Source organism: Pseudophryne corroboree, chromosome 6, assembly GCF_028390025.1.
Source record: "Pseudophryne corroboree isolate aPseCor3 chromosome 6, aPseCor3.hap2, whole genome shotgun sequence".
Taxonomy (NCBI): domain Eukaryota; kingdom Metazoa; phylum Chordata; class Amphibia; order Anura; family Myobatrachidae; genus Pseudophryne; species Pseudophryne corroboree.
In genome coordinates this window covers 260,565,445-260,592,986 of record NC_086449.1, presented here as the reverse complement: position 1 = coordinate 260,592,986, position 27,542 = coordinate 260,565,445, and the positions used below count along the sequence as shown (strand labels likewise).

The 27,542-nt window shown below is 47.0% G+C and overlaps 2 protein-coding genes across 2 annotated transcripts in view; one reads left to right on the top strand and one right to left on the bottom strand.

The window, feature by feature from the left end:
• The window catches only part of ADAMTSL3 (ADAMTS like 3), a 788,444-nt gene extending 777,329 nt beyond the window's left edge, over positions 1-11,115 (top strand). The window contains exons 29-31 of the mRNA XM_063925941.1: positions 536-645; positions 3,045-3,259; positions 3,608-11,115. Of these exons, the coding sequence (XP_063782011.1) occupies positions 536-645; positions 3,045-3,259; positions 3,608-3,717 (435 nt within the window). The 3' untranslated portion in view covers positions 3,718-11,115. The remainder of the gene's footprint in view (positions 1-535; positions 646-3,044; positions 3,260-3,607) is intronic.
• SAXO2 (stabilizer of axonemal microtubules 2) overlaps positions 3,167-27,542 on the bottom strand; it is a 128,406-nt gene continuing 104,030 nt past the window's right edge. The window contains exon 5 of the mRNA XM_063925944.1: positions 3,167-3,251. The gene's annotated coding sequence lies outside the window, so the exon portion shown is untranslated. The remainder of the gene's footprint in view (positions 3,252-27,542) is intronic.

Genomic DNA, 27,542 nt, shown 5'->3' with positions numbered 1-27,542 from the left:
GTTATAGAAATATTGTCTAAACATAAATTCAAAATATAATTTTAAATGTACACGCACAGGACAAGGGTGTAAGTAGCAAATAACAAAACAAAAATTTGATGCAAAAAAAAAAAAAAAATAGTAGGAGAGAAGAGGAGCCCCCAGTGGAAGATCACCGCAATGGGGAGAAAATACACGTACATACACGCCACACAAATAGTGTCCTGGTTGAATTGGAGGCCCCAGGGCTGACAAGTGGTAATTTTAGCCACAAAGCAAACATGTGCTAACAATCACTATACATTGCATTTCACCCTGTGGCAATTATCAAAAGTACATTTAAAATAGTCTTTATTGTGCCTCCCAGTATTGTAGTATTTCCAGGGTCAGGAAAATGCTGATGGAAAGAGTGTCAGATAGTTGTAGCTTTGTAGAAATGGTTTGCTTGGCTCACAACTGCCTTTCAAATATCTATCCAAATGTAAGATATATGGATACTGGTCAGAGGAGAGGACTTGAATCTGTGTTCCCTCTGAAAAATGTATTTTCCTTCTAGTGTGTTAATCGTTGCACCGGACAAGGAATGGGCTTACAGCATCGGCACATCCTGTGTCAGCACCGGAATGGGACCACTGTGCCAGACATTCACTGTGACAGAAGGAAGAGGTATTTGAACCCACCTGACGCTCACTATAAGAAGCCAGTAACAGATTACAGATGTAATGTTCTTTGGCATGCCATTTTTATAGTGGAAAAAATAGTACAAATCCAGAAATATGCCTCCTGTAGTCTTGATGTTCTACTGAGATCATCTGAAGCCCTTTGTAGTTTTTACTATTTGATAGCTTTTAACATTGGTCACTCAGCTGAATGCTGGGCTGCTTAATAAAACATCACAACAGTATAATAGTTCAACTAAATCATTGATAATGAATCTAACATTAATTTATCATTAATTCTTTTCACTTTGTGTGTGGTGTAAGTTAAAAATGTAGCATATTTATTGTATCGTGTTTAAAATGAAAAGGGCAAATTTACTATACATAATATTGGTGTCTCCATTCATTGCCAGAAGTCAAGTAACTTAAAGGGGGTGTTACCTTCATTTAAACATGCCCTCCAGCTGTATGTACTAAATACTATTTATTTATGCTTCTTACATCCTATGGCGGGTACACGCTCCATGAGCGATATCGCACAGTGTGTTCCCTTTCCTCCCGGGCTGCCTGACATTGTGCGTACACAATAGCGTACACAACTGGTTGTACTGTATGGTAGAGCAAAAAGATACTGTAAATGTTGTTCCCCATGCTAGTAGTATTACAGCCTAATGCCCACCCCATAACATACAGTTCCCTACCCATCAAAGCCTCATACCCACCATTTCAGCAATGTGAACAACAAAACAACCTGATTACTAACCTTATGCCCAAAACAGCTGCATGGCATTTAGAAAATTTTGCACAACATAACAGACCTTTGCCTGGGCTGCCAGAGGGAAACTTGGGTCAGATGCAATGAGGCAGCTTCTTGTCCACTCCCAACCCATGGATTCTTAAGCACAACCTTGGGGGTGTGGTTGTTACCACATTAACCAATATGAACCAATTGGTCCATGCATTCACCTGAAACCCATTTCCTCCATGCAAGCAATCCAGCTCAGATGTGGTCACAGCCATGGGCGATTGCTCAGTACAATTTGGCATAACTTGGCCCCCAAAAGGCCTGGGTGCCTTCATGGAAACCCTCCTCTTGACACTCCAGTTCATACCTCAACAGTCATATGCACACTACATGCAGTCATCTACCTAACAACCCTAAATGGCTGTCTAGCTGAGCTTCAAGAGTGGATGAGTTGGCTGTGACTGAATCCTGATAAAACAGACAACCTTATGATAAGTCACAGGGCAAGACTGCAGCATAGACAACCAACAGGATTTATGCTTGGGGGTTCAGAACTACAAAACACTGATCATGTGCAGAATCTTTGTGTTGTCCTGGATGGTTGCTTGACAATTAAACATCAGGTATCAGCCACAATCAAATCCTCAATCTTTCATCTGAGGAACATGGCCATAATCAAAGGACTCCCTCTGAAGATCTGCCAAAAGTCATACATGCATTTGTATCATCACACCTAGACTATTGCAATGCCCTCTACCTTGGTCTCCAAGCAAATGAATTACACTACTTGCAAATGGTACAAACACAGCTGCCAGACTGTTAACCAACCAGCCCTTTTCCAGCCACATAACACCCATTCTCTACTCCCTTCACTGGCAACCTGTAAGATGGTGATTGGTTTACTCACTTTCAAAGTCCTCCATGACCATTGCCCAAGGTCCCTAAAGCAGCTTCTGATCCCGTACTGTCCCTCTTGATTACTGCAATGTGTAAATGAAGGACCATTAATATTACCTAGAATCTCCCTGAATTCATCTGGGGGTTGAGCTTTCAACTTTGTGACTCCGACTCTCTTCCCTGCACAGTTTGAGAAGCCTCCACTCTAGAATCCTTCAAAAATAGACTGAAGACTTACAGTATTTACTCAAGCATTTCACTAATATCTACTGTTAAACTTGTTTTATATTTTGTGCTGTAAACGCAAGTGTAAAGCACTTTGAATCCTATCAGGAGAAAAGTGCTAAATAAACGATATTATTATTATTATCATTATTATTTACTTAATATACTTTTATATATATATATATATATATATATAGAGAGAGAGAGAGAATATACTTATATAATTACTCACATTCACATGACATACTTCCTTGTGGCATAATGAACAGGTTCATTTGTAATTTTGTACTACAGAACTGTGCCATGTGTTAAAGTCTTGTATTCAGCTGAGATTAATGCCACCAGTCCCACACCAACTCGTGTATGCCACCAATTGGACAGCCACGAGCCAGGATGAAGTTGTACACTTGAAACTACCCTAGAGCAGTACAGTTACCATTAAGGACTGGTTCTGTGTACAGTATGTGCTATTTCGGGAGCTGCAGTACAGTTGAGATTTCCATCCCAGAGGATAATATTTGTGAATGTTTAATCCCCAGGCCAGCTTCCAGAAGGAACTGTTCTTCAGAGATGTGCGATGTGTACTGGAAAACAGGGAACTGGAGACCATGCTCTGCTGCCTGTGGAAGTGGCTTTCAGTCTCGGAAAGTAGAATGTGTACATAGGAAGAACGGAATGGTCTTGGCTGATCAATACTGCGTATGGAAACGGAGGCCCTCAACTTGGCAGCACTGCAATATTACGTCCTGTGGAAGTATGCAAATATTTGGCTATTACAATCATTGACAATCATATTAAAAATTAAATCTCTCTAACAGAAGGGTATATTTGCCATTCATTCAGAAGTGTAGCTGTAACCTACACACAATGGACCAGGCAACCATTTTGTGGACTGAACAAATACTAAAACTGCCTAAGGCCTCGATGAAGTCACTGGTTCCTAGTGATTTGATAGGCTGGATTCTCCAGAATGTTGGTTTACCTCATAAAATGGCTGCCGCCAGTATAAGTAGGTGATAGACACACTTTAACACAGTGTTATGTTTTGCAACTTGTACTTTTTTCCAGCTTTGGGTTTTAATTAGATCTTTTATTTTTACAGAAGGAGAATGCAAGGACACAACTCACTACTGTACATTTGTAAAACAGCTTAAGCTTTGCTTAGTAGAGCTCTACAAACAGAGGTGTTGTGAATCGTGTAATGGAGCATAACTTCTCCTGAAAACCGTATTCTGCGGTAAACTGAAGAGATGAGAAGGAGCCACCAAAAACTGTATAAAGTGTGTACATTTAAGTTTAATATTTAGATATTAAGGTCTATTCAATGGAACATCCCTAACTGCTGCCCCCCCCACCCAAAAAAAAAAAAATGGTGGAGTTTTCTTTTCATCAAGTGCCGTGCCCTGATGCATCATTTTGATTTGCTAAGACGTTTTTCCCCACAGATAGAGAGATCCCTGAGCCTGTTCCAACCTCAGAACAAAAGGGAACAAATTTAAGGAGAATCTTTGTGCAACGTTTATGTTTCAGTTAGATTTCTATTTAGATGAACCAACATCCGACTCCATTTGATTTTTTTTCTAGCTAAATGTGTTGCTAGTATAACATACTACAAAATTGTGGAATTATTTGTTTTATGCAGAATTAGGGATTTCCATTGAATAGAGTTATGAGAAGAGGACAGAAGTTATTTGACGCTACATCAAAGCTTAATTTGATGGATAGAGAAATGTTATAGCAAGTTGATGAGCTAAATGTCATAGCCTGCGAGAAGCTGGAAGTGCCGGACTATGTGCAAGAATGCCCATATTCTTAAAGTGGCAATAATTTGCAAGGGAATACCAACCTAGTTTTTCCTTGTAAAGTATTGCCGCTTTAATAATACGGGCATTTTCGCACAAAGACCCACACCTCCGGCTTATCGCAGGCTATTACATTTAGCCCAATATGTCATCAGCTGGATAACCAAAATTCAAAGGCTCGGTGAAGGTTCATAGCAGTAAACATGCAGGTATGGATTCAAGGCTGTATTACTGAGCAGTGTTCTGATGTTGCCTTGTTTCATCTATGCAGTAGTTCTCTAGCTATGGCTCAGTAAATATCAGTGTGATCAGTGCAAATCAGAAATGTCATTTTCATTTTTGTCTAATTGTACATTTTAGAAAATAATATTTTGTTAAAAAAACACAAAACATTGTTCACTATAATATAATGAGGTGTCTAAGAAAGTCTAATTCTTCAAGGTTTTACATATGCAAACATTTTGCAAAGCTTTTAACAAATATGTAATACAATTTAATTTTTTTTTATTTGTAAAAAAAAATATATTCCTTTTGGCAGTGGGTATACAGCCCTGCCTCCCACTCAACATCCTCTACTACCTGTATAGCGGAGTACAATAATTCATCATATGCAAGATATACCTATATGCTAAATCTAGCACTACATTAAAGTTACATGCTGTAGTGCTGTTATACTTATGTGTGTGTGTGTATGTGTGCAAGTCTATCAGCAGCAGTATTAATGCTATCAATTGGTGCCATGTCCTGCAGCAATGATTAGCACCGAACAGCAGCGATAGTCGGAAATCTTCTGTTGTTCTATACAGTATTTACAATTAACTGTTTATTTGCCAAAGGGACCGTGACTCTCATCCTTTACCATTAGATTTTAGTAGGCTAAAGTAAACACTAGCTGTGACCACATTAAGTAATTCAGTTCCATTTAGTGTATAATATATATATACAGTCTGACTAATCCATATTTACTATTAAAGGTGCTAGACCCTAAGTTAAGTTAAATATTTTTTATAAATATTTTAATAAAAGTCTATCCCCATATAATTAAAAAGTCATGTTTAGTCACTACATTATACATCATTGGATCTGTATATGAGCAGCAAGACGTCTAATCATGTTACCAAAGGACAATTGCTCTCATTTCAGGTTGCACATAATGGGGTCATTCTGCACCAGTGATTTGTGACCCCGGTCGGTCTGCTCAGCTGCCTAGTAGTGTTTTTGTTCCACAATTGTATGCATAGGCCAGAACTGTGGCTCTTCCACTGATACAATGGTTGTCACCAGCTGATGGAAGGGTTTGGGTGGTTTTGGGTATGCTTAGCTGATTGCACTCACATGCAAAAAATATTTAATTATTATTATTAAAACTACATAAAAGGATCTCAAAGGTGCATTTGCATGGCCATTCCTGGCTGTAGATGAGGGCTCATAGCTACTCCCTCCCTACAACAGGGCTGCTGGGGTCTCATGACTTACATGTAATGGGACATATTTTGCATCTTCCAGTCACACGTCTGTGGAATATCTAAAGTTTAAACACAATTCACTGTAATAAAAAGCTTCAAACACTCAAAATGACAGCATAGTATATACAGTCAGATAAAACCTGAAATGCTTAATTAAAGAAGTGTGGAATTCTTAAATTGTTATTAGGTTTCATTGTTTCTACCTTGTGCGGTGTCACTCATCAGAATGTTTTTCCCAGGGTTGTTCCAGGAGCCAGTCAGTGGCTGTGCACAGTGACACATGCAGACACAACAAGTCAGCACATAATGAAGCATTTCTGTCTGCTCCTAAAGCACTATTTTTGTTTAAGAATCTTACAACTTGTAAATGTGACAAAAGTCACCAATGTGAACCAGATATTAAAGGGGATGGATAACTATGACAGAATCACATGATGTAATGTAATTGATCAGGGTGCTCGGCAGCTTTGGGGCTTACCTGTCCAATGAGGGCATCACATGAGTGGATGACGGCCAATCTGATGATCTTTACATCCCCTCTTGTACCTCTTTGGGAAGTCTTTACATCCCCACTGCTGCCGAGCTACCCAGCTGGCTGCAGTAATCAATGCCAGGGTAGACAATGAGCTGCCCATACCTGGAGTCAGTTAGGCTTTGAAAGACAAAATTAACTACAAGGTGCTACATAATGTAGGCCCAAATCCTGGCCAAGAATTCAACAAGTACAATAAGATATAATATTGATCAAGACTGGCAGAAAATGTGGTCTGAAGCTTCACTATGTTCTGTAGGCCTGATTCATAGATGTACGCAAATGATGATGCAGCTGTGATTTAGTACACAGCAGTGGCGTGCGGTGAGGTCAGTGGCTGGTGAGGCAATGAATCCCGCCGATGACCCCTACCGCAGCCAAGCTGATGCCTTCTACCGCCCCCAAGCCAATGCCTGCTACTGCCATCGCCCCTGATGCCTGCTACTGCTAAATGCTGCCACCACCGCTAATGGCCTATACAATTGCCGCCATCAATTGCCCTTGCCGCCATTTCACATCTTAGTCCGATGCCACCAACGCCAGCAGCATGGCTGCTCACCAAACAGGTGGCTAATATGTTGTACATTTTTATAAAATAAAAAACAAATATTAGTGTTTGGGACTGGGGAGGGAGTGGAAGGAGCACATGAATGCAATTTTGTCCATTGCTGCAGTAATCCCGCGGGGTTGTGTCTATGTTACCTTCGTGCTCAGGACCTGGAAGTGACAAAACGAGAGGGCAGGAGAGAACTTCCGCCCTTACAGCACTTAAATGTTTTCTTCGTTCTCCGTTCGTTTGGGGTAATTATTTTTTTCTATGCAGCATTGAACCCTCCCGGGCTCGCTTCGCTCGCCGCGCTTCGTGCTCGGTGTCTCGCTTCGCTCGCCACCGTTTACTATTCCAAATAGATTGTGGCATTGACCCAGGGGGTTATGGGAAAGGTCCTCTCCACGAAGGTAAACTAGACGCTACCAATCCACCGTGGGCAAACGTAAGAGTTGCGAGGGGGGTTTCCGTGTGTGTTACACACACACATATAAATTCTCCTCCCACCATTTAACCCTAACACACACACCCCGTGCCCAGCCTACGTCTAACCTACCCCACCCCTGTAGCCTAACCCAAACCCTCCGCTGGTATACTGACTGTTGGGATCCCGACTGCAGGGATCTTGACCGCATCCCAGTATAGGTCTATTCCTAATTTGGACTGCAGAATGCCGCGTTCCCTACCACGCTTTGACTGCGGACTGTCTCCACACCGCACACACACTTTCACTGCAGAATACACACACACACTCGGACTGTAGACTGTCGCAATCCCACATACATACACATTACACACACACTCAGACTGCCCTCACACACACACACACCTGGACTGTAGATCACACACACACACACACACACACACACACACACACACACACACACACACACACACACATTCTGTGACTGCAGGCTGCCCCCCTCCCCCATACACACTAGGACAGTGCTGGTCACACACACACACACACACACACACACACACACACACACCTGGACTGTAGATCACACACACACACACACACACACACACACACACATTCTGTGACTGCAGGCTGCCCCCCTCCCCCATACACACTAGGACAGTGCTGGTCACACACACACACAGACCTGGACTGTAGATCACACACACACACACACACACACACACACACACACACACACACACACACACACACACACACACTGTGACTGCAGGCTGCCCTTCTCCCCCATACATACTAGGACAGTGCTGGTCACACACACACATCTGGACTGTAGATCACACACACACACACACACACACACACACACACACACACACATATACTGTGACTGCAGGCTGCCCCCCTCCCCCATACACACTAGGACAGTGCTGGTCACACACACACACACACACACACACACTCTCTGTGACTGCAGGCTGCCCCCAACCACCATACACACTAGGACAGTGCTGGTCACACACACACACACACACACACACACACACACACACACACACACACACTCTGTGACTGCAGGCTGCCCCCATACACACTAGGACAGTGCTGGTCACACACACAAACACACACTGTGACTGCAGGCTGCGCCCCTCCCCCATACACACTAGGACTGTGCTGATCACACACACACACACACACACACACACACACACACACACACACACACACACACACACACACTGTGACTGCAAGCTGTCCCACTCCCCCATACACACTAGGAAAGTGCTAGTCATACACACTGTGACTGCAGTCTGCCCCCCCTCCCCCCACTCGTACTGCAGCTTAAACAATGTGTCTGCAGACTGTCCCCCCCCCCCCCATTCCCAACACACAAACTCTGCCTGCCCCACTCCCATGCTATAAGAGGAAGCTGGTACCTGTGTACTGGTGGCAGCTGTGCTGTCTTGAAGTCCGGAGTCTGGAGCTGAGGAGGAGGGCTGCCTGTTCCCCTGCTGCACTGCTCGGTACACAACACATGGGGGCTGGGAAGAGCAGCCGAGGACAGCTCACATTACAGCCCCAGCGTTCAGTGCCCAATCACATAAGATCAGGGACAGGGGCGTGCTTTCATATGAGCTGACAGCACGCCCCTGTCACAGAGGCACTGCTATTAGGTGCCGCTTCCAGGGTTTTTCTTCATGAGTTTTTGCTGCACAATGCTTGGCCCCGCCCCCCGCTTCCGGACTATTCACACTGACATCGGGAGGCACCAAGAGCAGTGCCTCCCACACACATTAAGACATGTTTATACATAGTAAATTTATATAAATGCTAAAGGATTAACTATTAAAATAATACTAAGAAGATATTCTGTGTCATAAGTATCTTCTTAGTATTATTTTAATCATTATGACAGGGGAGGCACTGCCTCCCCTGCCTCCCCTGACTGCACGTCCCTGGTACACAGTGGCTATGCAAAGATATGAAAATATTGTAGCTGCTGAAATTTGTACTCAGACGACCACTGCTTGTGTACAAAGACATCAGATCGATAATCAAGCTTCTGCGTAATACTGTGGTTGTGCAGCATGGCCATCGGAAACAAGACGCTGTAGCTATTATAACAGCATATGGGATCACAGTTGCAAGCTGTGACTGGCCCCCCGAAGTGGCCACAACATGCCTGTGTTTGAGTCACCGTTCCCCCGTCACCCCACACAAACGCTCCCTGCCTGTCATTCACTTTACAGACAGATCCTTACTGCGACCACTGCTACTAGACCATCGCTGCACCTGTGCAGTGCGACATATACTAATGTACAGTGGCAAATAGTCACTCCACAGTGTAGGGCAGTGGCATTGTGTACATCTCTTAATCAGGCACATAGTCTGCAGCCATTGGGTGATAGAAATTATTCAGCTCTATAGGACTTGTCTATGTGACTCAGACCTCAAACAGTAGGATTTGGGTGCTATATGCAGAGTGACCCTGTGTACCGAAGGACCCACTTTAATATGCTCAAAGTATGGTAGTTAAAACATAAGCTATAAGAATGTACAAGTGGTCACTTATACTTTTTCATCGATGCCCCCCAAAAGATTTCTATTGATGGTCATAATGGGTTGTCAGGGACAAAGGTGATGTATATCATACAGCTGGACCTTATAAAGGTCACTATATCTAAATTACAACACATCTATTCTGTGTATTTTCTCCTGTAATAGAGCTGTTTTCTATTATTGGTCTAATCTGCCTTCAATTTGTCCTTCAAGCCTAACCATCATGACATCTGCTGTACATGGAATATCCTTTCCCAAACTTATTACAGACACTGACATTTTGTCCAACTTCCTGAAACTTTTACTTCTAGCCGAGTAAGTGGTGCAGCAATTCTATTCTATAACGAGACCTTCATGTTAGGTTTAATGGCCCATTAAAGTTCCTCAATACTGTGGTCTTTGATCTGAGATTCAGTTTAGTGCCTGTTGGTAAAGTTTAGAATATTCCTGATCACAGAGTCACCTTTGTCTTTTCAACAAGTCCTCAATAGGTAGAGTGTTTACTTGGCAATCAAACCACTTTTTTTTTTTTTTAAAGATAAAACTGCCTTTCATATGGCTTGTATCACTGAATGTTAGACGAGAACTACTGTATACAAATATTCTAGTACATTTGTCTTTTTAATTAATAATGGGTCTTTATTGTTATTAGAGATTTATAAATTAAGAATTAAAGTTTGTAAAATACTTTTTGTACATATTTATGATCTGATTTCAAGTGCAATATTTTGTTCTGTACAGTGTTTAATAAATATTTTGGGACTTGTATTTTCTTATTACCAAATCATTTCATTTGTTTCCTACTTTGTATTTAAAGTCAAAATATGACAATTTATAGCACTTTTTTTGTTTGTTATGACAAATGTGTCTTTAGTTAAGCATGCATGCAATATGGAAGAACAATGCTATCATTTGTTATTATTACAAATAATTGGACATTCCTGCAGAGCCTGTTATTCTTATAAGAAGCAATGTTTTTTTGTCTCATGAAAAGATTTACAGTATTTTGGCAATAAACATATACTTGTTATTCTGACAAAAAAAAAAAATTCTCCTGGCATTAATGATATATTTCATTCTCTTGTGCAGGTATCAGATTTGTATTTGTTTGGAAAAAAAACTTTGTAAGTGGAAGTTATTTTATAACGGTGATTAAGTCAGCAGCATTATAATATTGTCTCCGCAAAATAAACCAAAGGTTAAAAAAAACTATCTGTTCTGCTCATAATATTGTTCTGCCATAAATTCTACACACCAATAAAAAAAATTAATCTACTGTACTTGGTATTTTTACATTTGCTTTATGGAAAACCAAAATTGATATCTGTATGTGGGAATTCTTACCACTCATCAATAGCACTGTAAAAAATAAAAGCAAAAAAAACCCCAAAAGCTGGACCCAGCCATGAGTGGAGACCAGCTACCGCACCAGACTCCCAGTGTTGTTCTTGCTGTGCTGCACACTTTGTGATTTTATTGTATATCATCTTTTAATATTAAACATTAGCTTTTTGGACCGTACATTAGACTGGACAGCTGTTTCCTGGGGCGATCTAAAGATACCCTTATGTGAACACGTTACAGAATTAATATGTAAGTGATCATCTTTTATGAAGTTATCCCGTTTTATTATATATTGAAGAAATTATATCAGGGGTTAAAGATACCTTGTTTGGCCTGTGGGTGAGAACCCTAATATAAGTTCTTAATTAAGAGGGTGTGTTTCCCGGTGTACCACTCACGAATATTGTGGGATTTAAGAACAGTATACTGCAAGTGAACAGTGCTACACACAGTTTTATTATTTTTTTGCGTTATTGGTGGGGACGTTTGAGCGATCTATTGTGATAAGATCACTTTTTTAGCAGCTGCGGCACATTTGGTCAAGAGGAGCTTCTGGCCCTTAGACAAAGTCGATTTTTCCTGAACCATGAGGATGTTCCAAAAGGCCCAAGGTTTTGATATCTGAAAATGTATATTCAAGGTCGTTTTAATTTAATCCTGGACATCATTCCATAGTGTTACAACTTTCGAACACGACCACAAACAATTTAAAAGATCCGCGTCCGGTGCATTACACTTATAACAATTAGCATTAGTAGCCTTTCCTATCAGAAATTTCAATCTAAGTGTAAAGTATGCCCTGTGTAAGATTTTTAAGTGCATCTAAGCATACTGTATGATACAGAGACCAGTAATTTATTTAATTTCTGACATAAGGTCACTATGTCTTGCAATGGTTTGTCAGGAAATTCACATTGCCACTTTACCAAGCCTGTCATTGTCATAGTTAAATCTAGCATAGGGCGGGCAAATGAGTAAATCAAGGAGGTTCTAAATTGAAGAACAGCATCTTTCCACACCAAACTATATAAACCACATTTGAAACTAGATGGTGGTACATTCTGAAGAACTGTTTGAACTTAACTGGTTACTTGTAAAAACAGAAACAGTTGAATATCTAGCCAAGGGAATTTAGCCTTTAATTCAGAGTGGGTGAGGGGCCTGCGAGTTTGAGGATTCAGAAATTGATATATGTATTTAAGGCCATTCGTGTACCATAACAAGAAGTGCCCAGAAGCTCTACCTGGAGGGAAAGAAGGGTTACCCCAAATCGGCAAAAACAACGAAAACAGGCTGGGAGTACGTAAGAGTCTACACATTTTTTGCCATGCTACCCAAGTCGTTTACAACAATACATTATCTAGAAGAACCTTGTTAAGGGAGCCCCTAGAGGATTGTAGAAAGGACACTAAATTTTGCCCTCATAAGAATGACTGATCAATTCCTGATCTGGAATACACATCCAGGCCACCTACCCAGTCCATGGCAACTCTATAATTTGCTGCCAAAATATAAGTATGTATACACGGGAGATTGACCCCACCTAGCTCAGGTTTTTGATGTACCTTAAAAAGCAATATTCTGGGGCATTTTCCTGCCCATACAAATTTTCTCTGACGTCCTAGTGGATGCTGGGAACTCCGTAAGGACCATGGGGAATAGCGGCTCCGCAGGAGACTGGGCACGACTAAAGAAAGCTTTAGGACTACCTGGTGTGCACTGGCTCCTCCCTCTATGACCCTCCTCCAGACCTCAGTTAGAATCTTGTGCCCGGCTGAGCTGGATGCACACATGGGGCTCTCCTGAGCTCCTAGAAAAAGAAAGTATATTTTAGGTTTTTTATTTTCAGTGAGATCTGCTGGCAACAGACTCACTGCTACGAGGGACTAAGGGGAGAAGAAGCGAACCTACCTGATTGGAGCTAGTTTGGGCTTCTTAGGCTACTGGACACCATTAGCTCCAGAGGGATCGGACACAGGACCCGACCTCGAACGTTCGGTCCCGGAGCCGCGCCGCCGTCCCCCTTACAGAGCCAGAAGCATGAAGATGGTCCTGAAAATCGGCGGCAGAAGACTTCGGTCTTCAACAAGGTAGCGCACAGCACTGCAGCTGTGCGCCATTGCTCCTCATGCACACCTCACACTCCGGTCACTGATGGGTGCAGGGCGCTGGGGGGGGGCGCCTTGAGCAGCAATATTAACACCTTGTCTGGCAAAATAACACAATATATAGTCCTAGAGGCTATATATGTGTAAAATACCCCTGCCAGGATCCATAAAAAAGCGGGAGAAAGTCAGCCGAAAAAGGGGCGGGGCTATCTCCCTCAGCACACTGGCGCCATTTTCTCTTCACAGTGCAGCTGGAAGACAGCTCCCCAGGCTCTCCCCTGTAGTTTTCAGGCTCAAAGGGTTAAAAAGAGAGGGGGGGCACTAAATTTAGGCGCAAATATGTGTATTATAGCAGCTATAAGGGAAAAATCACTGTGGGTAGTGTGAATCCCTGCATTATATAGCGCTCTGGTTTGTGCTGGCATACTCTCTCTCTGTCTCCCCAAAGGACTTTGTGGGGTCCTGTCCTCAGTCAGAGCATTCCCTGTGTGTGTGCGGTGTGTCGGTACGGCTGTGTCGATATGGTTGATGAGGAGGCTTATGTGGAGGCGGAGCAGATGCCGATAAATGTGATGTCGCCCCCTGTGGGGCCGACACCAGAGTGGATGGATAGGTGGAAGGTATTAACCGAGAGTGTCAACTCCTTACATAAAAGGCTGAGTGACGTAACAGCTGTGGGACAGCCGGCTTCTCAGCCCGCGCCTGCCCAGGCGTCTCAAAGGCCATCAGGGGCTCAAAAACGCCCGCTACCTCAGATGGCAGACACAGATGTCGACACGGAGTCTGAGTCCAGTGTCGACGAGGTTGAGACATATACACAATCCACTAGGAACATCCGTTGTGTCACAATCCTGACTGTAGTTTTATATTTGGTGACTTACCCCTGCCATCTGTCCTGGATCCTGTGTCTTTTCACTCACGGAGTTAAAAAGCTTGTCAGCACTATGAGTTTTCCTGAGTTCTCTGCCTGAGAGGTAATAGTTAATTAGCTCCACCTGTGGTGATCTCCTGTGTGAGGCTGAATTCAGTAATCTGAACTTTAGGTCTAAAAGCCAGCATCCTGTGTTTTGCAGAAGTCCAGGCTTCAGTGTTCTCTCGGCCTGCTAGGCCTCATTCTACATCACAGCCTTGGCTAGAGTAGTCACATGACAGTGTCTGTTCACCTGACCCAGAGTTGTCCAATCCTCTGCCAGCCTGAGACTGTCTGCATCACCTAATCCTGCTCACCAATCATCAAGGACCAGGAAGTATAAATCAGGAGGCTGAGTTAGAATCGGGGCCAGTTCCTCGTGTCACATACAGCCTTGTGTGAGTCTTTATGCTGAGCTCCCTTAAGGTAACCTTTGTACCTAAGTTCCTGTGGAAACTCTGTTCCCTTGTTACCGTTTGGTTTACTTGTGTGTTGCCATTTGATTTCACCATTTCCCTGAGTCTCAATGTAAAGGCACAGCTGCAATGTTTCGTCTTAAAGGCACAGTACTGAATTCCGTGTTCTCCACTGAAAACCACAGCTGTCGTGTTTCAGTTTTACTACTGTTGTAGATCGGATCTCCAGAGCTCAGTACTTCCGTGCTTCCAGCACCTCCGTGCCTCAGCATCTCCGTGCTTCCAGCACCTCCGTGCCTCCGTGCCTCAGCATCTCCGTGCCTCCGTGCTTCCAGCATCTCCGTGCTTCCAGCACCTCCGTGCCTCCGTGCCTCAGTACCTCCGTGCTTCCAGCGCCTCCGTGCCTCAGTACCTCCGTGCTTCCAGCACCTCCGTGCCTCTGCACCTCCGTGCTTTCAGCACCTCCGTGCTTCCAGCACCTCCGTGCCTCAGCACCTCCGTGCCTCAGCAGCCCCGTGCTTCCAGCACCTCCGTGCCTCAGCATCTCCGTGCTTCCAGCACCTCCGTGCCTCAGCATCTCCGTGCTTCCAGCACCTCCGTGCCTACGCACCCCAGTGTCTCTACGCACCCCAGTGCCTCCACGCACCCCAGTGTCTCTACGCACCCCACTGCCTCTACGCACCTCAGTGCCTCCACGCACCTCAGTGTCTCCAAGTACCTCAGTGTCTCCAAGTACCTCAGTGTCTCCAAGCACCTCAGTGTCTCCAAGCATCTCAGTGTCTCCAAGCAGCTCAGTGTCTCCAAGCACCTCAGTGTCTCCAAGCACCTTAGTGTCTCCAAGCACCTCAGTGTCTCCAAGCATCTCAGTGTCCCCAAGCACCCCGTGCCCTTTAGCACAGTTGTACCTGTTATTCTTCACTGATTCATCAGCGCCTTTCCAGTTCTGTCTTTCAGGAGACCTTCAGCGCCCACACGTGCTTCCTGTCTGCCGACCTCATCCTGCATGAGGAGAACCTGGATTCGGCCATCTCTGCCACGGTTCTTCTTCCCAGTCACCGGAAGAGACCCCGAGTCCACAACACTTCCAAACCAGGTCAGTGGTGGTATTCGTGTAGTCCTCCAGTCGCCCGCGCAGACTTCGTTAGCACCGGGTTCACAAAAACCTTAGTCATGACAGTAGGAACTGGCCACATGGACCCGGCCGAAAGTGTTTGTCTGACGCAGGACCTCCTAAGCAATATTGCAGGACGCTTGGAAGGTCTGGAGTCGACTCAGCATCAATTGGCACAGTGTCTGCAGCGGAATTCTTTCTCCAGAGATTCTCTGACCTTCTGCTCTAAGACTCCTGACCAACTGCAGATTTTCTACCAGATGTTACTACAGTTACAAGAACTTTTGCCTAGTATTCTCTCTGTGATGCCTGATCTCCTCAGGAATACTACCAACGTTGTTGATCCTGTTTTGTCCCAACCAGTTAATAGAGTCTCTTCCTCTGTGCAAGGAAAAGTTGTTCATCAGAGCTATCCACGGCCCAAGCTCTCTGAAGCTGAACGTCAGCGGCGTAGGGAGCTACACCTCTGTCTTTACTGTGGAAATTCCGGTCATTTTGTTAAAGACTGCATTCTTCGCAAGCCAGGGAATGGTGACAAATCTCAGTATCACAGTGCTCATGTCTACAAGTCATCCACAGTAGCCGATCCTGCTACTGCTGACGGGGGTATCAAGATGGCTACTCTGAAAGAGACTCAAATTTATGACTGGGGTCCGGTGATTAAAAGACCTTATCCCAAGTTGGGTGTCCAGAGAAGAATATTCAAGCCATTTAGAGTCACAGAGGAGTCCGGGTGTCCAGCCCCAGGAGGGGCGTCTTCAGAGTGTCTAGCCCCAGGAGGGGCGTCTTCAGAGTGTCCAGCCCCAGGGGGGGCGTCCGTGTCTTCAGCCCCAGGAGGGGCGTCTTCAGAGTGTCCAGCCCCAGGAGGGGCGTCTTCAGAGTGTCCAGCCCCAGGAGGGGCGTCTTCAGAGTGTCCAGCCCCAGGAGGGGCATCTTCAGAGTGTCCAGCCCCAGGAGGGGCGTCTTCAGAGTGTCCAGCCCAAAAGGGGGCGTCCGTGTCTTCAGCCCAAGGAGGGGCGTCCGTGTCTTCAGCCCAAGGAGGGGCGTCCGTGTCTTCAGCCCAAAAGGGGGCGTCCGTGTCTTCAGCCCAAGGAGGGGCGTCCGTGTCTTCAGCCCAAGGAGGGGCGTCTTTGTCTTCAGCCCAAGAAGGGGCGTCTTTGTCTTCAGCCCAAGGAGGGGCGTCCGTATCTACAGCCCAAGGAGGGGAGTCCGTGTCTACAGCCCCAGTGAGGGGTTCAGAGGGTCCAGCCCCAGAGAGACTACAGAGTGCTGCCCAGCCAAAGAGACTACATAGTGCTGCCCAGCCAAAGAGTCTACAGAGTGCTGCCCAGCCAAAGAGTCTACAGAGTGCTGCCCAGCCAAAGAGTCTACAGAGTGCTGCCCAGCCAAAGAGTCTACAGAGTGCTGCCCAGCCAGAGAGTCTACAGAGTGCTGCCCAGCCAGAGAGTCTACAGAGTGCTGCCCAGCCCCGTGAAGAGGGGGCTCTTGCCTCAGCCCAGCCCCGTGAAGAGGGGGCTCTTGTCTCAGCCCAGCCCCGCGAAGAGGGGGCTCTTGCCTCAGCCCAGCCCCGCGAAGAGGGGGCTCTTGCCTCAGCCCAGCCCCGTGAAGAGGGGGCTCTTGCCTCAGTCCAGCCCCGTGAAGAGGGGGCTCTTGCCTCAGTCCAGCCCCGTGAAGAGGGGGCTCTTGCCTCAGCCCAGCCCCATGAGGAGGGGGCTCCTGCCTTAGTTCAGCCCCGTGAAGAAGGGGCTCAGCCCGTCCCGGTTCCATCCGGTCCAGCGATACTCCAGGACCAGCCTGGTCAGTCTTCGTTGGCTCCAGCCAATTCAAGTGTTCTCAAATCCAATCCAGTCCTACTCGTCCAGCCAAAGCTTTCTCCAGTTTCAGCCTCTAACCTTTCGTCTGATGGTTTACCTCCTATTTACTTTGATGGAGATTTATTGCAATATGCCGCTCTGGTTGAACAATTTCTCTCTCTGATGGAGTCTGATCCTTCAGGTGCAGTAACTCCTTCCAACGTTACTCGATATTTATTCCTGGCATTCAGAGGAAGAGCTTTGGAGTGGGCCAACAGGCTTTTTGAGAGGAATGATCCTATGTTCCATGATTTACAGACTTTTAGTAATGCAGTCTTTGAAGAATTTATTCCAAAGTCCTCGGAATCTGACTTCGTTAAAAGATCATGCTCCAAAAAGAATCTCAGTTCGTCTTCATTCAAACTACAACAGTCTGATACAAAAGTAAGTTTGTGCAGTCCTGCCAAAGATAGTCCAAGTATCCCCTTCCGTAAGAATCCGACCATTCAGGTTGGTCATGTAGGAGTCTCTCCTAGCTCGATACTAAGTTCTCCGCCAAAGAATTTAAAGTTACAGTGCACTTCTAGGTCATTTTCAAACTGTGTATCTAAAGGAGATTCGTATTTTCCGTTAGACTTGGACTCAGACTCTGAATTTGATCCAGTTTATGATGCTACTCCTTTCCTGGGAGGTGCTGTTCCTTCCTGTTATGCTTCCACGCATGAAGAGGTTCCAGAATCACCAAAAAGCTCTACAGGTCTCTGTATGAAAAGTCCTCGTTATAGAACAAGATTTAATTTAAGCCTCAGTGGAGTGTTAGCTTCAAAAGCACAATCTTCTCGCACTACAAAACGAGGAGAGGAACCTTCTACAGTTTATTCCTTAGTCCTTTCGGATGAAGGAAATTCCAGTCTTGTCTATGATGGATGGTCTACCTGTTCTGAAGATGAAGATCAGGAAGACTTCTAAAGAATCCAGCTTAAGTTTTGTTTCTGGACCCTCTGGTTTCCACTTTTAAGAAGCTATTTAGAAGTTATTCATCAAGTTCCTCTAAGATTCAAGATGGGTGTCCGGAGTCCACCCTTGAAGAGGGGGATACTGTCACAATCCTGACTGTAGTTTTATATTTGGTGACTTACCCCTGCCATCTGTCCTGGATCCTGTGTCTTTTCACTCACGGAGTTAAAAAGCTTGTCAGCACTATGAGTTTTCCTGAGTGCTCTGCCTGAGAGGTAATAGTTAATTAGCTCCACCTGTGGTGATCTCCTGTGTGAGGCTGAATTCAGTAATCTGAACTTTAGGTCTAAAAGCCAGCATCCTGTGTTTTGCAGAAGTCCAGGCTTCAGTGTTCTCTCGGCCTGCTAGGCCTCATTCTACATCACAGCCTTGGCTAGAGTAGTCACATGACAGTGTCTGTTCACCTGACCCAGAGTTGTCCAATCCTCTGCCAGCCTGAGACTGTCTGCATCACCTAATCCTGCTCACCAATCATCAAGGACCAGGAAGTATAAATCAGGAGGCTGAGTTAGAATCGGGGCCAGTTCCTCGTGTCACATACAGCCTTGTGTGAGTCTTTATGCTGAGCTCCCTTAAGGTAACCTTTGTACCTAAGTTCCTGTGGAAACTCTGTTCCCTTGTTACCGTTTGGTTTACTTGTGTGTTGCCATTTGATTTCACCATTTCCCTGAGTCTCAATGTAAAGGCACAGCTGCAATGTTTCGTCTTAAAGGCACAGTACTGAATTCCGTGTTCTCCACTGAAAACCACAGCTGTCGTGTTTCAGTTTTACTACTGTTGTAGATCGGATCTCCAGAGCTCAGTACTTCCGTGCTTCCAGCACCTCCGTGCCTCAGCATCTCCGTGCTTCCAGCACCTCCGTGCCTCCGTGCCTCAGCATCTCCGTGCTTCCAGCACCTCCGTGCCTCAGTACCTCCGTGCTTCCAGCGCCTCCGTGCCTCAGTACCTCCGTGCTTCCAGCACCTCCGTGCCTCTGCACCTCCGTGCTTTCAGCACCTCCGTGCTTCCAGCACCTCCGTGCCTCAGCAGCTCCGTGCTTCCAGCACCTCCGTGCCTCAGCATCTCCGTGCTTCCAGCACCTCCGTGCCTCAGCATCTCCGTGCTTCCAGCACCTCCGTGCCTACGCACCCCAGTGTCTCTACGCACCCCAGTGCCTCCACGCACCCCAGTGTCTCTACGCACCCCACTGCCTCTACGCACCTCAGTGCCTCCACGCACCTCAGTGTCTCCAAGTACCTCAGTGTCTCCAAGTACCTCAGTGTCTCCAAGCACCTCAGTGTCTCCAAGCATCTCAGTGTCTCCAAGCAGCTCAGTGTCTCCAAGCACCTCAGTGTCTCCAAGCACCTTAGTGTCTCCAAGCACCTCAGTGTCTCCAAGCATCTCAGTGTCCCCAAGCACCCCGTGCCCTTTAGCACAGTTGTACCTGTTATTCTTCACTGATTCATCAGCGCCTTTCCAGTTCTGTCTTTCAGGAGACCTTCAGCGCCCACACGTGCTTCCTGTCTGCCGACCTCATCCTGCATGAGGAGAACCTGGATTCGGCCATCTCTGCCACGGTTCTTCTTCCCAGTCACCGGAAGAGACCCCGAGTCCACAACACTTCCAAACCAGGTCAGTGGTGGTATTCGTGTAGTCCTCCAGTCGCCCGCGCAGACTTCGTTAGCACCGGGTTCACAAAAACCTTAGTCATGACAGTAGGAACTGGCCACATGGACCCGGCCGAAAGTGTTTGTCTGACGCAGGACCTCCTAAGCAATATTGCAGGACGCTTGGAAGGTCTGGAGTCGACTCAGCATCAATTGGCACAGTGTCTGCAGCGGAATTCTTTCTCCAGAGATTCTCTGACCTTCTGCTCTAAGACTCCTGACCAACTGCAGATTTTCTACCAGATGTTACTACAGTTACAAGAACTTTTGCCTAGTATTCTCTCTGTGATGCCTGATCTCCTCAGGAATACTACCAACGTTGTTGATCCTGTTTTGTCCCAACCAGTTAATAGAGTCTCTTCCTCTGTGCAAGGAAAAGTTGTTCATCAGAGCTATCCACGGCCCAAGCTCTCTGAAGCTGAACGTCAGCGGCGTAGGGAGCTACACCTCTGTCTTTACTGTGGAAATTCCGGTCATTTTGTTAAAGACTGCATTCTTCGCAAGCCAGGGAATGGTGACAAATCTCAGTATCACAGTGCTCATGTCTACAAGTCATCCACAGTAGCCGATCCTGCTACTGCTGACGGGGGTATCAAGATGGCTACTCTGAAAGAGACTCAAATTTATGACTGGGGTCCGGTGATTAAAAGACCTTATCCCAAGTTGGGTGTCCAGAGAAGAATATTCAAGCCATTTAGAGTCACAGAGGAGTCCGGGTGTCCAGCCCCAGGAGGGGCGTCTTCAGAGTGTCTAGCCCCAGGAGGGGCGTCTTCAGAGTGTCCAGCCCCAGGGGGGGCGTCCGTGTCTTCAGCCCCAGGAGGGGCGTCTTCAGAGTGTCCAGCCCCAGGAGGGGCGTCTTCAGAGTGTCCAGCCCCAGGAGGGGCGTCTTCAGAGTGTCCAGCCCCAGGAGGGGTGTCTTCAGAGTGTCCAGCCCCAGGAGGGGCATCTTCAGAGTGTCCAGCCCCAGGAGGGGCGTCTTCAGAGTGTCCAGCCCAAAAGGGGGCGTCCGTGTCTTCAGCCCAAGGAGGGGCGTCCGTGTCTTCAGCCCAAAAGGGGGCGTCCGTGTCTTCAGCCCAAGGAGGGGCGTCCGTGTCTTCAGCCCAAGGAGGGGCGTCTTTGTCTTCAGCCCAAGGAGGGGCGTCTTTGTCTTCAGCCCAAGGAGGGGCGTCCGTATCTACAGCCCAAGGAGGGGAGTCCGTGTCTACAGCCCCAGTGAGGGGTTCAGAGGATCCAGCCCCAGAGAGACTACAGAGTGCTGCCCAGCCAAAGAGACTACATAGTGCTGCCCAGCCAAAGAGTCTACAGAGTGCTGCCCAGCCAAAGAGTCTACAGAGTGCTGCCCAGCCAAAGAGTCTACAGAGTGCTGCCCAGCCAAAGAGTCTACAGAGTGCTGCCCAGCCAGAGAGTCTACAGAGTGCTGCCCAGCCAGAGAGTCTACAGAGTGCTGCCCAGCCCCGTGAAGAGGGGGCTCTTGCCTCAGCCCAGCCCCGTGAAGAGGGGGCTCTTGTCTCAGCCCAGCCCCATGAGGAGGGGGCTCTTGCCTCAGTCCAGCCCCGTGAAGAGGGGGCTCTTGCCTCAGTCCAGCCCCGTGAAGAGGGGGCTCTTGCCTCAGCCCAGCCCCATGAGGAGGGGGCTCCTGCCTTAGTTCAGCCCCGTGAAGAAGGGGCTCAGCCCGTCCCGGTTCCATCCGGTCCAGCGATACTCCAGGACCAGCCTGGTCAGTCTTCGTTGGCTCCAGCCAATTCAAGTGTTCTCAAATCCAATCCAGTCCTACTCGTCCAGCCAAAGCTTTCTCCAGTTTCAGCCTCTAACCTTTCGTCTGATGGTTTACCTCCTATTTACTTTGATGGAGATTTATTGCAATATGCCGCTCTGGTTGAACAATTTCTCTCTCTGATGGAGTCTGATCCTTCAGGTGCAGTAACTCCTTCCAACGTTACTCGATATTTATTCCTGGCATTCAGAGGAAGAGCTTTGGAGTGGGCCAACAGGCTTTTTGAGAGGAATGATCCTGTGTTCCATGATTTACAGACTTTTAGTAATGCAGTCTTTGAAGAATTTATTCCAAAGTCCTCGGAATCTGACTTCGTTAAAAGATCATGCTCCAAAAAGAATCTCAGTTCGTCTTCATTCAAACTACAACAGTCTGATACAAAAGTAAGTTTGTGCAGTCCTGCCAAAGATAGTCCAAGTATCCCCTTCCGTAAGAATCCGACCATTCAGGTTGGTCATGTAGGAGTCTCTCCTAGCTTCCAGCACCTCCGTGCCTACGCACCCCAGTGTCTCTACGCACCCCAGTGCCTCCACGCACCCCAGTGTCTCTACGCACCCCACTGCCTCTACGCACCTCAGTGCCTCCACGCACCTCAGTGCCTCCACGCACCTCAGTGCCTCCAAGTACCTCAGTGTCTCCAAGTACCTCAGTGTCTCCAAGCACCTCAGTGTCTCCAAGCACCTCAGTGTCTCCAAGCACCTTAGTGTCTCCAAGCACCTCAGTGTCTCCAAGCATCTCAGTGTCCCCAAGCACCCCGTGCCCTTTAGCACAGTTGTACCTGTTATTCTTCACTGATTCATCAGCGCCTTTCCAGTTCTGTCTTTCAGGAGACCTTCAGCGCCCACACGTGCTTCCTGTCTGCCGACCTCATCCTGCATGAGGAGAACCTGGATTCGGCCATCTCTGCCACGGTTCTTCTTCCCAGTCACCGGAAGAGACCCCGAGTCCACAACACTTCCAAACCAGGTCAGTGGTGGTATTCGTGTAGTCCTCCAGTCGCCCGCGCAGACTTCGTTAGCACCGGGTTCACAAAAACCTTAGTCATGACACGTTGCATGATCTCGGCAATGAAAAATGTGTTATACATTTCTGACATTAACCCAGGAACCACAAAATAGGGGTTTTATGTTTGGGGAGAAAAAGCAGACAGTGTTTTGTTCCCCCATCAGATGAGTGAATGAAGTGTGTGAAGAAGCGTGGGTTCCCCCGATAAGAAACTGGTAATTTCTAAAAAGTTACTGATGGCGTACCCTTTCCCGCCAGAGGATAGGTCACGTTGGGAGATATCCCCTAGGGTGGATAAGGCGCTCACACGTTTGTCAAAAAGGTGGCACTGCCGTCTTAGGATACGGCCACTTTAAAGGAGCCTGCTGATAAAAAGCAGGAGGCTATCCTGAAGTCTGTATATACACACTCAGGTACTATACTGAGACCTGCAATAGCCTTCAGCATGGATAGTGCTGCTGCAGCGTGGTCTATTACCCTGTCAGGACAGGGATACTATTTGCTAACCATAGAGCATATTAAAGACATCGTCTTATATATGAGGGATGCACAGAGGGATATTTGCCGGCTGGCATCCAGAATTAATGCAATGTCCATTCTGCCAGTAGGGTATTAGGGACCCGGCAGTGGACAGGTGATGCTGACTTTAGAAGGCACATGAAGATTCTGCTTTATAAGGGTGAGGAATTGTTTGGGAATGGTCTCTGGGACCTCGTATCCACAGCAACAGCTGGGAAGGAAAATATTTACCCCAAGTTTCCTCACAGCCTAAGAAAGCACCGTATTATAAGGTACAGTCCTTTCGGCTTCAGAAAAGCAAGCGGGTCAAAGGCGCTTCCTTTCTGCACAGAGACAAGGGAAGAGGGAAAAAGCTGCACCAGACAGCCAGTTTCCAGGATCAAAAATCTTCCCCCGCTTCCTCTGAGTCCGCTGCATGACGCTGGGGCTCCACAGGTGGAGCCAGGTGCGGTGGGGGCGCGTCTCGGGAACTTCAGCGACCAGTGGGCTCGCTCACAGGTGGATCCCTGGGTTCTGCAAATAGTATCACAGGGATACAAGCTGGAGTTCGAGGCGACTCCCCCTCGCCGTTACCTCAAATCAGCCTTGCCTGCTGCCCTCGAGGAGAGGTAGTACTGGCGGCAATTCACAAGCTGTACTTCCAGCAGGTGATAATCAAGGTGCCCCTCCTTCACCAAGGACGGGGTTACTATTCCACAATGTTTGTGGTACCGAAACCAGACGGTTCAGTGAGACCCATTCTAAAATTGAAATCCTTGAACACTTATAGACGAAGGTTCAAGTTCAAAATGGAATCGCTCAGGGCGGTTATTGCAAGCCTGGACGAAGGGGATTACATGGTATCACTGGACATCAAGGATGCTTACCTGCATGTCCCCATTTACCCTCCTCACCAGGAGTACCTCAAAATTGTGGTACAGGACTGTCATTACCAATTCCAGACGTTGCCGTTGGTCTGTCCCCGGCACCGAGGGTATTTACCGAGGTAATGGCCGAAATGATGATACTCCTTCGAAAAAAGGGAGTTATAATTATCCCGTACTTGGATGATCTCCTTATAAAGGCGAGGTCCAGGGAACAGTTGTTCGTCGGAGTAGCCCTATCTCGGGAAGTGCTACAACAGCAAGGCTGGATTCTGAATAGTCCAAAGTCGCAGCTGGTTCCTACGACGCGTCTACTGTTCCTGAGTATGGTTCTGGACACAGAACAGGAAAAAGGGTTTCTCCCGGAGGAGAAGGTCAAGGAGTTGTCATCTCTAGTCAGAGACCTCCTAATACAAATACAGGTGTCGGTGCATCCATGCACGCGAGTCCTGGAAAAGATGGTAGCTTCTTACGAAGAAATTCCATTCGGTAGGTTCCATGCAAGGATCTTCCAGTGGGATCTGTTGGACAAGTGGTCCGGGTCGCATCTTCAGATGCATCGGCTGATAACCCTGTCTCCAAAGGCCAGGGTGTCGCTGTTGTGGTGGCTGCAGAGTGCTCATCTTCTAGAGGGCCGCAGATTCGGCATACAGGACTGGGTCCTGGTGACCACAGATGCCAGCCTTTCGAGGCTGGGGGGCAGTCACACAGGGAAGAAACTTCCAAGGATTATGGTCAAGTCAGGAGACTTCCCTACACATAAATATTCTGGTACTAAGGGCCATTCACAATGCCCTAAGTCAGGCTAGACCCCTGCTTCAACACCAGCCAGTGCTGATCCAGTCAGACAACATCACGGCGGTCGCCCATGTAAACCAGCAGGGCGGCACAAGAAGCAGGATGGTGATGGCAGAAGCCACAAGGATTTTCCGATGGGCGGAAAATCACGTGTTAGCACTGTCAGCAGTGTTCATTCCCGGAGTAGACAACTGGGAAGCAGATTTTCTCAGCAGGCACGACCTCCACCCGGGAGAGTGGGGACTTCATCCAGAAGTCTTCAAAATGATTGTACACCATTGGGAAAGGCCACAGGTGGACATGATGGCGTCCCGCCTCAACAAAAAGCTAAAAAGATATTGCGCCAGGTCAAGGGACCCTCAGGCGATAGCTGTGGACGCTCTGGTAACACCGTGGGTGTACCAGTCGGTGTATGGGTTCCTTCCTTTGCCTCTCATACCCAAGGTATTGAGAATACTAAGAAGGAGAGGAGTAAGAACTATACTCTTGGTTCCGGATTGGCCAAGAAGAGCTTGGTACCCAGAACTTCAAGAAATGATCTCAGAGGACCCATGGCCTCTGTCGCTCAGACAAGACCTGCTGCAGCAGGGGCCCTGCCTGTTCCAAGACTTACCACAGCTGTGTTTGATGGCATGGCGGTTGAACACCGGATCCTAAAGGAAAAAGGCATTCCGGAGGAAGTCATTCCTACGCTGATTAAGGCTAGGAAAGATGTGATCGCAAATATTATCACTGCATATGGCAAAAATATGTTGCTTGGTGTGAGGCCAGGAAGGCCCCAACGGAGGAATTTCAACTGGGTCGTTTTCTGCACTTCCTACAGTCAGGAGTGACTACGGGCCTAAAATTGGGTTACGTTAAGGTCCAGATTTCGGCTCTGTACATTTTCTTCCAAAAAGAACTGGCTTCACTGCCTGAAGTTCAGACTTTTGTTAAGGGAGTGCTGCATATTCAGCCCCCTTGTGTGCCTCTAGTGGCACCATGGGATCTCAACGTGGTGTTGGATTTCCTGAAGTCGCATTGGGTTGAGCCACTTAAATCCGTAGAGCTAAAATACCTCACGTGGAAAGTGGTCATGCGGTTGGCCTTGGCGTCGGCCAGGCGTGTATCAGAATGGGCGGTTTTGTCATGCAAAAGCCCTTATCTGATTTTCATATGGATAGGGCGGAATTGAGGACTTGTTCCCAATTCCTTCCTAAGGTGGTATCAGCTTTTCATTTGAACCAACCTATTGTGGTGCCTGCGGCTACGTGGGACTTGGAGGACTCCAAGTTACTGGACGTAGTCAGGGCCCTGAAAATATATGTTTCCAGGACGGCTGGAGTCAGGAAAACTGACTCGCTATTTATCCTGTATGCACCCAACAAGCTGGGTGCTCCTGCTTCTAAGCAGACTATTGCTCGCTGGATCTGTAGCACGATTCAACTTGCACATTCTGCGGCTGGACTGCCGCACCCTAAATCTGTAAAAGCCCATTCCACAAGGAAAGTGGGCTCTTCTTGGGCGGCTGCCCGAGGGGTCTCGGCTTTACAACTTTGCCGAGCTGTTCCTTGGTCGGGTTCAAACATTTTTGCAAAAGTCTACAAGTTTGATACCCTGGCTGAGGAGGACCTTGAGTTTGCTCATTCGGTGCTGCAGAGTCATCCGCACTCTCCCGCCCGTTTGGGAGCTTTGGTATAATCCCCATGGTCCTTACGGAGTTCCCAGCATCCACTAGGACGTCAGAGAAAATAAGATTTTACTCACCGGTAAATCTATTTCTCGTAGTCCGTAGTGGATGCTGGGCGCCCATCCCAAGTGCGGATTTTCTGCAATACTTGTATATAGTTATTGTTAACTAAAGGGTTATTGTTGAGCCATCCATTGAGAGGCTCAGTTATATTTCATACTGTTAACTGGGTATAGTATCACGAGTTATACGGTGTGATTGGTGTGGCTGGTATGAGTCTTACCCGGGATTCAAAACCCTTCCTTATTGTGTCAGCTCTTCCGGGCACAGTATCCTAACTGAGGTCTGGAGGAGGGTCATAGAGGGAGGAGCCAGTGCACACCAGGTAGTCCTAAAGCTTTCTTTAGTTGTGCCCAGTCTCCTGCGGAGCCGCTATTCCCCATGGTCCTTACGGAGTTCCCAGCATCCACTACGGACTACGAGAAATAGATTTACCGGTGAGTAAAATCTTATTTTTGGAGCGCTTTTTTCAAGAGTTTAAGATCTCTGGATAAAGGAATGTGTGACAATATCTGCAGAACATACAATAATCTGGGAAAACTAACCATCTTGTAAAGATGACAGCGTCCAATGTACGACAGTGGGAGATGTGCCCATTTAGTGAAGTCAGATTGAGTTTTAGTTAGCAACGGAGAAGGGTGTGGTTATATGTACCCTCAAATACTTAAATGATG